The sequence below is a fragment of the Hibiscus syriacus genome, unplaced genomic scaffold, assembly GCF_006381635.1.
Source record: "Hibiscus syriacus cultivar Baekdansim isolate YM2019G1 unplaced genomic scaffold, ASM638163v2 tig00110348_pilon, whole genome shotgun sequence".
NCBI lineage: Eukaryota > Viridiplantae > Streptophyta > Magnoliopsida > Malvales > Malvaceae > Hibiscus > Hibiscus syriacus.
Window position 1 is genome coordinate 913,168 of NW_024062699.1, and position 12,629 is coordinate 925,796.

At 33.6% G+C, this 12,629-nt stretch overlaps 1 protein-coding gene across 2 annotated transcripts; it reads right to left on the minus strand.

The window, feature by feature from the left end:
- Nucleotides 1–859: 859 nt before the first annotated feature.
- Nucleotides 860–9,658, minus strand: LOC120120803 (trihelix transcription factor GTL1-like). Of its 2 annotated transcripts, XM_039140336.1 has the most exons (4): nt 9,622–9,658; nt 3,687–4,110; nt 1,383–2,970; nt 860–1,274 (listed from the first exon to the last, which is right to left on the minus strand). In XM_039140336.1, exons 2-4 carry the CDS (start codon nt 4,034–4,036, stop codon nt 993–995), a joined length of 2,220 nt encoding a protein of 739 aa, XP_038996267.1. In that variant the 5' UTR covers nt 4,037–4,110; nt 9,622–9,658; the 3' UTR covers nt 860–992. The 2 variants fall into 2 exon arrangements, with proteins under 2 accessions (XP_038996267.1, XP_038996268.1); XM_039140337.1 differs by lacking the exon at nt 9,622–9,658 and having other exon boundaries at nt 1,151–1,270; nt 3,687–4,551.
- Nucleotides 9,659–12,629: the final 2,971 nt, after the last annotated feature.

A 12,629-nucleotide genomic window follows, 5' to 3' on the forward strand; every position in this document is an offset into this window, starting at 1 on the left:
CAGAGGAAGATGACAAGCAAAGTTCCAGACTTTTCCCCCCACATACATGTGCTTGTCCCTTAAAAGAAACATGAGATAAAATCTTTTATGGAGAAATTACCATATTGCCCTTCCATAATCCAAAATTTGATATCATATCCTAACCAACAATTTCCACAATAAGTCCTTGATTTTTTAAATTATTATAATTAAACCACTAAGTTTTGAGTTCTTAGATGTTGGTCACTGACCAACTGATTGGGATGTTACACTCGTGGTGAAACATTTGTGAGAAAAGTTGGAATTTATTATAACCAAGTCGATGTGAAGACTAAATCCAAGCCTAAAAGAAGCTTGGATTTGGTCAGTGTCCATTACTGAAGATTGCCCCTTTAAGGGGTGTTGTGGAGAACTTGTTTGTTGAAGTGAAGAATTATTTCTTGTTGAGTTTGGGTGTCACATCAAATTTGGGTATTTTGTATCGAAACCTTTTCACTTTCAGAATTCGTGTCAAGGTAGAGATTTGTTAGAGTTTGACTCGAATTCAAAGTAGTACAAATTAATTAATATATAAATATTGGGAAAATATGAAATCCAATTTGATTAGAAGTAGAAAATTTTATTAAAGTAGATTTCTAATTTATTTAGTTTTCCTTTGCAATCAAGTATCTATCCCTATAAATAGATACTACGGGTCAGGGTTAGAAATCAAGTTCTTTTTTTTTCACCAAAATCTTATTGTATTTTCTTTCTTCATATTACTAAAATTCTTCTCCTCTGTCTGTGGTTTTTCTCTTTTGAGTTTTTCACGTAAGTCCTGGTGTTATCTGTTTTTTCTTTTCGATCGTATTTATTTGTTTGTCGATAATCATCGTTTCAATCGTTTCAATACTATAATAGAAAGGTAAGCTAAGGACTGAAATTTTTTTTGGGGAGGGGGAATAACTAGTGGAAGCTAGCTGTTGAAGATACAAGTAGAAGGTCTTTCTTTTATTCACACATGGCCAAGGGTGTTATTGAACCATGGTAAAAAAGGAGGGTGTCCCTGCCCCTGCCCCTGCACCTGCACCATTCCCTCCTCCATTGGGGGCGCTTGAATTCCGTCTCTCAAATTCTATCTTATAACCCATCTTTTGCTCTTCTTCCATCTCTTCATCTTCCTTATCATCCATAGTATCGCTATCACCTTCTTCAATCTTGTCATACCCATCCACCAACAAGGGTTGTCCATGACCGTGATGGTGGTGCAAATCCTCCCTTGGCTCCTCCATCAGCTCCCTCACAATGTCTTCTGGCTTCAATACCAACCCAACAATTCATTAATTCGCATCACATAAAGTGCTTTATCCAATTCAGTGGTGACTAATGAATATGAAGAAGCTGGTAAGTAAAAATAAATTTACCTTCTTTGCACCTCCATCGTTGCTTGCCACCACATCAGAAGTAGGTCCGGTTTCGTTTTCAGATTGTCGCAGGGCTGCCGTGCTTGGTGGGGGGTCTTGATGCTGCCCTGATGTTTCTTCTTCAGCTTTATTGTGGTAACTGAAGCTAACACTGCTAGTCCCACCTCCAAGTATTTTCTTACGGTAAAGGGCGTCGAGCTGGTGAAAGTAGGGACATGTTTTGGCATCCTCGGGTCGTTTTTTGCTACTTTCTTTCACCTTTTTGAAGTACTTGTTGATGTTCTCCCATTTTTCCTTGCATCGTTTGGCGCTTCTCTTGTACCCCAGCCTGGACATACCGGCGGAGATTTCTTCCCAAAGGGTGCCTTTTGGCTCAGTCTCCTGGTACCTGGCTTCAAGCCTACTCCTCTGGTTTATAAGTTCAAGAACTTCAGCTTTAGGCCATCTAGACGAGGCAGGCTCCATGCTCCCTCTCCCACCAATCTCCTGTGGCGGGACTTTCTTTTCCGGGATCGCCATTACTACTTTAGAAGAAATTGGCTGTTGCTGATGCCTCGCAACTTCAATATTTCGAAGTTGATGCGGCTGCTGCTGGTGGAATTGATTGTGCAATGCAAGTGAAGGTGGCTGTTGTTGTTGCTGCAGTAATGACGGTGGCTGATGCGACGGTGGAGCTGACGTAGGAATAGGGACGTCTGGTAGAATTACGGAAACGGTGGGAGGCGGAGGTGGAGCATCGGGGGGGATGGTAACAGTTGTAGGTAACTGTATGGTCTGACCAGTAATCTTCTGCAAAAGGGAAATAATGGCAGCATCCCTTGAAGCAGAAATAGCACGTTCTTGAGCCATGAGTTCATGTTCGCGAGATAACCTTGCCATCTCTTGTCCTTTCCAAGCTTCTTCTCTTATCGTCCTATCTTGCTCTCTCTTCTCTACGGCCTCCAAAAACCTTTGCTGCATGGCTTCTTGTTTCTGCATGACTTGTTTCATTAGACCCTCGAAGAACTCCATCATCCTCTTTGTCGTACTATCGTCCCCTCGTGAAGACGACCTTTTTCGTTTACGGCTAGTGCCAGCCATGCTCGACGGTTCTCCAACTTCATCTTCTTCTTCGTCATCGTCATCGTCATCGTCATCAAAGCCTTGAGAAAAAATTGAACTGTTGAAAGAGAAGCTAATTCCAAATGGAGCGGCTGTGGTGGTAGCGGCGGCGGCAACAGGAGGTAGTGCAGCCTGCACTTGCATTGGAACTGGCGCAGAAGCAGATCCAGGAATGGCTAACAGAGAGGAAGACATTGGTATAGCCGTTGTAGGTTGAATTATGGTCATGGGAATCCCAACTGAAAAGGGAGCGATTTCAAAGTTGGCGGCATTAGCGACGGTGGCGGGTGTGACGGGTATTGAGACGCTGGGAGGAGCAGTGGCGGAAGTTGTCTGAAGAGCCTCTAGCTGGCTAAAAAACTTATAACTCTTACCATCTTGACGTCCAGCTCGAGTTTCCTTTGTTCGCTTGTAGTACTTGTGGACATTCTCGAATTTTTCCCTACACTTTTTGGCACTCCTCTTGTAACCCAGCTCCGCCAGCTTCCTGCAAGCCACGCCACCTCGTTATTAATAAATATTATTATCATTTCCCATAATCGTCTATACTATTAATTGATTTGACAATCATCTGAACCAAACCTTTTTTCCCGATTAATCTCAATTAATGCTAAGCATCAAAAAAAAAAAAAAGAAGAGATGAGACAATGAATGGAACCATCCTTTTGCAATGACAAGTTATGAAAATGCATTCACACGGTTGCCAACTGACTACTTTCCACAGTAATAATCAATACCACCATTACTATTGGTGTTAAGATGGAGAGAACCCAATGGAAAAAGGAACAAAAGGAGGTGAATGATGCAGTGAATGAAGGTAGAGACTGCGGGAGGCTGTCCCTTCCATGGCTTCTAAATAATTCCTCTTGGGATTTTCAAACTAAAGATAGGATTGGGTTAGAGTTGTTGCAGTGGATCTGGGCATTTCTTAATTGTAAGAAAGAAGATACCGCCAGCTCGTAAGTCGTGATGGAAACAAATAGAAGCCATGCGCGCGCAGATTGATTGAGAGAGAAAAAAAGAAGAAAAAGGGGCAGACTGAGGAGATCTTGAAGAAGAGAAAAACAACATTCCCATGACTACTTTCACTGAGAGCAATGCTTTTTATGAATTCACGATGACGATTTTTACCTGTTGTTGAATTTACTTTTTTTTTTCTTTTCGCCAAAGTAGAGTTAAAAGAAAAGAAAATGATTACTTTACCTGGAAAGATCTTCCCAAAGAGGGCCCTTGACGGCAGCATCACGGAAAGTAGCATCCATATCTGATCTAATCTTAAGAAGAGCGAGAGTCTCTTGACGTGGCCACCGATTCCCACTTGCACCTCTACCACCACCACCTCTTCCGCCACGATCCCCTAATCCCAACTCATCTCCACTGCCAACACTTACTAGCCTCATGAACTCATCTAAATTTCCAGCTGGCGGTCTACTGCTTATAGGCGATGCCGCTTCCACTAACTGCTCCGACGCCTCGCTTACTGGACCAGTCGGTGGAGGACCACTGATCTCCCCGTATTGAGATGGCTGCGCTCCACCACCTTCTTGCTGCATCTCCCTTTAATTTAATTGTGTCATCGATGAGGCAGGTTGTCAAAATTAAGAACAACAATCTTCTTCTTCTTCTTTATTGTGTGTTATCAATGGTGCATCAAGATCTTTTTCTTCTTCTTGTCCTCATCAATGGTGGTGTATAGAATTAAGTTGAATTGTATAGACCAAATCTGCTCCCTCCCCTACACAAAGTTGCGATGCTTTCTGGGTATGTTGAAAAAATCAATGAAAATGGGGGGACTAATAATTGAAAGAGAAATTAAACAAAACAGCAAGTATGAGTTGCTGTTAAATACGAATCAAGAAATTTTTTTTATTATTAAAAGGAGGAAAAACTAGAAAGAGACGACAACTGGAAATATTGAAAGGCAGAGAAAGTATTCCTACGAGTTAGTGCTGCCCCCCTTTGAAAATTTAGAATTTTTTTTCTCCCTTATAAAGTAAAAGCTTTAGTCTCTGGGAAAATTAAAGAAAGAAGGGAAGAGAACACAAGAGCATAATCATTAACAGCTGCACTCTGCAAAATTTACACAGAATAAAAAGCAAAGAGATTGAATTAAAAATTGATGGAGATTGAGGATGATTAAGAGAGATAATCAGATGGTGAAGACGAAGAAGACAGGAGATGATGAAATAATAAACCAGAGAGAGAGAGAGAGAGAGAGCTTTGTCGTTGGCCGCTTTCACTTTGCAGCTCATAATTGTAAACCCCCCCCCCCTATTATTTCTTCTACTTTTTAATTTACATTTTTATTACTCAATGTTTCTTATACATTAATTGATTTTTATTTTTAATATAATAATATTACACATAATAAATTAACTTTTCCATAACAATCTTGATATGTAATCAATATATTAAATTACAAAAATAACTCTAGTATTAATTTCTCTTTGCCAATACTGTCGTAATTTAATTTAGTTGACTACTACAAAATGCGAGTAATTTTAGACCTTATATATATGAGTTAAATATATGTATAAAATTTTATATTATAAAATGGATTTATAAAATTTTAAAAATAAACACAAATTATTAATAAAAAGTATAAATAAAATATCAAAAAAATTCAGAAACCAGTATTTCAATTCCCTAAATTCATTCATGTAATGTTTACTTCAAAATTAATTAAAGCATAGGTAGATTGATGGTTATTTTACGGAAATAATAATAATTTAATGATTAATTATAAGAATAATATTTGAAGAAGGTTATTTAAAAATATTTTTATTATATGTGGTAATAATTTCGATTAAAATTATTAGTATTTGCATTAGTCACGAGTCCAAATGAAAGAAAGGAAAACGGAAAAAATAGAAATATATTAAGATTTTATCTAAAAGAGAAAAATGTATGTAATGTGTCCAATACACATGTTTGCACGGGTTAAGTGGGTAGTAACGGTGTATATGTCAGTAAATGTATATTTAAAAGATTTTTATATTCTAAAAACATTAATAAACTTAAATGTTGTATCATCTTTGAAGGTTATTGAACACGATCCCTTGTGTTAAAATTTTCTAATTCTGGTATGACACTAAAATATAACAAATATTGCATGTATTTATGCTCGTCTCTTCGAGATACGTTCAATGATGAATTGTGAAGGTAATCTATTTAATTATATAATATAGTCGATATTTAAAAAGTGACATTTTGATGTTTCCCTATCTAAACACTTGTTAAATATTGCATCGTTGGGATCTGCTCAGTTCAATTTGATTTGAGAGTCTGATGAGTCGTTAAAAATCTTGAACATTGTAAATCACTCTTCCCCTTTTTAAGATGATTTATCAAAATTTCTTCAATAAATCAAAATGTTTAATACCCCTAATAGCCTTAATAATTGAATCAATCATGTTATATCTGAATATTAAATATTTATGATACAAAAGTTCCTAAATACATTCATGTTGTATTTGAATCCTAAATGATCCCAAAGTATCAATTTTCTAAATGTCTACTTAGATTCGTAAGCTTATCGAAGCCTTTTTAATAGGAATTCATTTCTGGACTCAGATCAATTTATAGAAGTTTCATGTTTCCCTTCTTGATAATTACCAAGTATCTCTAAAAAATAATTGGATCCTCTAATGTGTTCCTTATGCACATCAATATATTCTCTAATTTTAAAATATGATTCTATTTATGATATAAAACATATTTGACTCATGATTTTTGATATTATTGTTACTGTTAAATCTGATTTATATTGGGGGTACTATCCACGATCTATTATGGAGTCTATGCAGGTTCATCTCTGATCAAACTGATAATTCCTTATAGACTTAAGGAGACTCTTAGGTAGGCTCTTAGGCCCAATAAGCCTAGGATAAGACCTTATGGATCCTAATTTACTCCTTAGGATGGCTCCAATGCCCAATGGGCACGGGAGTCCTTATGGGCCTGAGGCATCCCTTATGTGGGCTCATGCTCTTCGATTAGGGTAAGTCCTTATGGACCCAAGGTGCCCTCTTAGGTTAGCTCATACGCCTAATGGGCCAAGAGTAAGTTCTTGTGGACGTTGTTTTGGGGAATTACATATTGGTGTCCAGTTTGAGGGTATTAACGTGGTTTGAAAATATGTTTTACTAAAATATACTATTTGTACACTTCGCTCTGATTTTGTTGGCACACACTAGACTTCTCAATTTAATATCTTGAATTTGTTTGCTTGAATGTTTCTTTCAGACGGTAGGTTTCCTGACTATTACTTGAAGAATCAATTAATGAAACCTTAACTCATCACTAGAGCATGTATATGTCTGGATCAATAATAAAGTTTTATTCATTACCATATATTTACTTGTCCTCAAGCATCATCTGATAATTCCGTATTACTGAACCTTCCCAAAACTCACTCTATTACTTATCATTTCATGTTAAAAAGATTCGATCATGTGCATTTATCAACATCAGTAATGGGAGTTCCATTGGCTTCACTTGCAGAGTATGGTACAAGTGTAATTAAGGGACATGTAGGGCACATTTATTTTTACGTTGAGTTTAAAACTTGTATGAAACTGCGTATGATTGAATTATATTTTTATTATTATATGAATGATTTTTGAACTTGTATTTTTATTTATAAATTGTTTTATGGCTTTAAAGGTTTAACAAAAAATTTATTTTCCCCTGATTTTTACCATGGGTTAATCCGATGACCCTAATGTAACACCTTGAATAAAACCGAGACACTCATATTGATTTGTGGGTGTTACATTCCGGTATGAGGGTGTTACATGAGCGATTCAACACTAGCTCGATGGATTTTATTTCCCTCCTTCATCATTTCAATGCGCATGGATGTCATATCATATCATTTTTTGTACATTAGAATTTGCTACATTTATGTCTTTTGGACTTTTGATGTTATATTAGGTATTTTATACATTATTATTTGATTATTTGGATATTTATGACTGTGATACTTTATATTTTGTATGGATTTTATCTTTTATGTTAGAGTACCTTGATACTTATATTAATTCTTTATATGTTTCTATTTGATTCTAGTTTTATTTTCATTATTTTATCTCCTTGTTATATAGAACTAGCATTGTGAATTAAATATAAAAAAATGGGCGAAGTAATTATAAATTGAAAAATGTTTTTTAAATAAAATCGATCATTAATTTTTTTTAATAAATTCATAAATCCTTTTATTATTTTTCTAAGGGGAGAATTTTTTAAAGAGTTTTGTTATATAAAAAATGGAGAGATTGTTGAATTAATGTTTTGATATAACAATATTTAAAAAAATTGATTTCAGACTTAATCGAATTTGTCAAAACTTTATAAAAATAATTCAAAGTCCAAATTAACTTAAAAATGTATTTTAAATATTTTCCATCTTAGTATACCTTTTTTGAAAATATACTCGATCATTTTCGCGCTTTAAAGTCAAGTTTTCAAGGATTTTTTGGCTTAAATGATCGATCCATTAGATTCCATAAACTTTTGGATCTATACCTTCACCAAAGGATCGATATCCCGGTGAAAAGGATTGATCCCTTTCACCAAATGATTGATCCATTATGCAATAAATGTTATTTCTTATTGGAGTTAACGACTATAATGACTCCCAATGGCTCCAAACGACAAGAATTGATAAGAAAATTGTATAAATTGAAATTCAAAGCATCACAAGGTCAACAAGAACCATATTGAACCAACCTTCCAACATCAAAATATTTTTTGTGCTTAATTTGTCAAATTCTTTGTTGTAAACACATTTGAGTTACATTGTTTATTTTGTTCAAGTGTGATTTTGGGTAAGTGTTTAAATTGTGCAAACATATTTTGGTCATAATACTAAAATTAGCCCCCCAACGTTTACCAAAATGGTCATCTTGTCCCATATTATATTTTTTGGAGCATTTTAGCCCCAAAGGTTTGATTTTAGGATAATAATGCCCCTAATATTTGAAAGAATAGTCACTTTGTCCTTTATTCTTTTTTTGGGACATTTTAGCCCTCAATATTTTATTTTAGGTTAAAAGGGATCATATTTTGGAGTGTTAATCACGTGTTAACAAATGATTTTTATCTATAGAGAGAGCTTTTTCCCCCAAAGTGAAATATTGGGGACTAAAATGCTCCAAAAAAGAATATGGGCCAAAATGACCATTTTGGTAATGTTGGGGGTTATTTTTGGCATTATGTCATTTGTAATTACTCTTTGGGAGAGTGTATTCAAGGTTTTAGGGTATAAAACTTGAAATGTTTGTAAGGTTATAGCTTCTTCATAAAGATTTCTCAAATCTAGTGGATTTGAGAAATCTTTAGTGTGGATGCTAAGGAATGGATGTAGACTTTGATTGATAAAGTTGAACCACTCTAAATCGTTGTGTAAAAGATTTATTTTTTTATTGCTTTCATACCAAAATTTTAGAAGGTCGACTCATCTCCTCTTAGTGTATTTCAGTTGATCAGAAGAACTAACATAATCAAATGTAAGAAATAGATATGTAACTAGACTATACTAAAAATGAAATGGAGATGACAAATGAGAAAACATAAAAGCCAATGGGTAAGAGATTATTTGGTGTGAAATCAAAAACTATACAAGTTTTGTGTGTTAGAAATGCCCTACAACTATAGATTATGTAAATTTTTAATGTTACATCCATAATAAAAATATTCTTAATGAAAAAAATCACTAATATTCATAACTTGTTGTTTTTAAAAAGAAATGTCTATATTCAATATAAATTTTGGTGTTATTTCTAAATCTATAATATATATTGGTTTTCATATAAATTTATATATATATATATATATATATATATATATATATATATGGATAAAAGAAATACTATTTAACAGATATTTTATACAAATGTATGTAAATAAATGAATTATAAATATATCATTAACATTTAAAATTTTAAAACATCAAATACTAATTAAAAAAGGGTTAGGTACATTATCGGTCTCCAAACTTTTAGGACGCTTACATATTGGTTACCTTACTTTTAAAAATTGTAATATAATCATCAAACTTTTAGTTTGTTTTTAATATGGTCCCTGACGTTACCTCCCATTAGTTTTATCTGGCATGGCACGTTACCTACCGTTAACCCTTCATCCTCCTCATCCTCTTATTATTCTTCTTCTTCATTAAAGCAAAATGATCAACATAGGAGCAAATGGGATGATACTTTCATCATATGATTACCAACTGAAACTCAGATGGATTTGTTATCTTCTTGAAACATGGTGTTAATATTCTTAAAGGTCCATGCCAAGTTGTTGTCCCAAGTTGTTTTTGTCATGAAAACATGCTTCAACATATTAAGGAAAAGTGATATGAATCTGATTGGGAAGTTTGTCAAATTATATGTAAAATTGTCCGACCATGATTCTAGTAAGTGATTGAATTTGAAAACTTTGAATTCTAAAAATGAAACTTGTAAAGATGACATGGAAATGATTAATATGTTTATAGTGTGAGATGTGTAGAAATGGAAGGGAATGGACTGTGACCCACTAGTTATATAGAACTAGGAACCAACAATATAACTTAATGAAATGGATAGAAGTAGTAGGGAATGGATCATGATCCTCTAGCTATAAGGAACTAGGAACCAACGATATAAAAGATGAAATGGATTGAATAGCCACAAGATTAATATGGAAGTCGATAAAGTTATTAGACAACTATAAAGAGAACACTTTTAAAGGTTTTATATAATCAAATTTGTGTTTATAAATTGATGAATAGTGCCTATTTATAGTGGTCAAATCTAGAAATGAAAATTTATAACAAGAGGAATGAATTTTTCATCTTAATTGTAATTAAGACTCATAATGGTTTGACTCTTCTTCGTTGGTAGCTGAATGGTCTCATGGAGGCTAAGATGAATGTGGAAAATTCTAAGGCTGAATGTTGACACCCTTGAATGAATGTAGACATCCATGTGTCCACAAGGGAAGAAACTCTTTAAATTTCAAGCCAAGCTTCATGTCATTCATCCTCCTTGAATGCCTTAATTGGATGAATAAAGAAGTCCTTCAATATTCATTCCTCCTTAAAATTTGAAAAGCCTGTCCAATTGGATGATAAAGGAAGAATTGAAGGCTTGTCTCACTTTAAGAATTTGAACAACCTCTTCTTGATACAAAATAACCCACAACCAAAATTGCATTTTGACACAGTAGTAGTGAACATTCGTGATTGAATAAAATTAAGAAATAAACATGCTATGCAAGCTTTAAATGAACCGTCATACTTAAATAAACTAGCATGCTTAAATGAATTACATGCTTAAATGAAGTAGCATGCTTAAATGAACTACATGCTTTAGATGAAGTAGTAATCTTATTAATTCATGCAAATTTAAGACATGCAAATTATTAATACTTATGCAACTTCTTGCACAAGTAAAAGATGTCAATCCTCTATCAAATTTAGTGGTTCTTTCTTCAAATCTAGCCTTGACAAAACAAACTTTCCATGGCTTCTTTGAATTTCCTTACCCTAGCACATGTCATGGGTAAACTATGAAATTTTTCTAGGTTCTTGTCGTTAGTGATCATATCAGTCCCTCCCTCTTTAAGGTTGTCGTAACCAGTTTTCGCCCGGGCACGGATTTTTTTTATTTGGCGGGAAAAGTGATGTGAATAAATGGTTTTTAAAATAATTTGGGAGTCACCATCGGCCTTTTGGGTTAGGTAAGTCGAATACCTAAAAATTATCTTTTAAAAGAGTTTTAAGAAAACATCAGTTAAAAGATGAACTGATCTGCGTTTATAACCAAAAATTTGTTCTTTTTAATAATAAAAAGGGATTTGTGGTCGGTTACGTTTAGGGAAGGATTAGCACCCCTACAACGCCCAAAATTGGTACTTTTTAATTATAAATTGTCTCTATTATTGGAAATTCAAAAATTCAAAGATATATTTAATTCATAATTCTACTATTTCAAATAATTTTAAGAAAATATATTAATATACATAAATAAGATATTTACTTATTTAGAAATATCAGAAAAGGGCTTCTAGGTACCTTAAGACAGCTCTTTTCTTTGATATTTTAAAAATAAATATCAAAAACATTTTATTTTAATATAGTAAGATATTTATTTATTCAAAAATATCAGAAAATGGCTTCTAGGTGCCTTAAGACAGCTCTTTAATTCGATATTAAAAATAAATAAATATCAAAATATGATTATTTTTCTTAAAAGTAATTTATAAAATTAAATTTATAAATAGGAAAATAGAATAAATAAATAAATATTATATATATTTATAAGACTATATATTGACATAATTAATAAAGAATAATAGTAATAGTAATGATAATTAAATATATATGAACATAAATATATAAAAGTAACATATGATAATGTTTAAAATACAATTAAAACATGGTATGAAAAAAATAAAAAAATAATAAAGCTTGTAAAATAAATGAAAATATTAAACTTAGGGACTAAATTATAATCTAATAAAATTAAATGGTCTAATTCGTAATGTTATGAAATATGATAATTAACATTGTCATTTAGCCTTAATTATTTAATTAATGATCAAAATAAAAAATATTAAAGCTTAAGGGACTAAATAGGGTATTTTATACTAAGGATATATATACATATGTAGCAGTGATTAAATTATAATAAAACTGAATTAGAAAACCGAATTACAAGGCTCATAAATTGATATTAGTGACCATAATGTAAATTTATAAAAATTGAATGACTACGGAAAGGGTTTTACCCGTATGTAAAATTTCACAAAGGTCCCTCCCCAAAACGACGTCGTTTGAGGAGGGATTTATATTTTACCAAACGGCTGGCCCGAAGGGCCAGCATCCTCATTTCTCTCGTTCCTCTTCTCTCTAACTGAGAGAGAATTTAACATTCTCTCTCGGTTCTCTCTTCAATTCCCTCATCTGAGGGAATTGAGCTCCGGCCGACGGCCGCGCTTTGGTCTCGACCACCGCCGCCGGCTACCATATACGGTGGTCGGATTTTACATAAAGACCCCAAAATAAAGACCCGAACCTCCCAAGGCCGAATCTGGCCTTGGTTTACCCTAAAAAGCTCTGGATCGGAGCAGATCTAGAGAAATACCTTCGGGTAT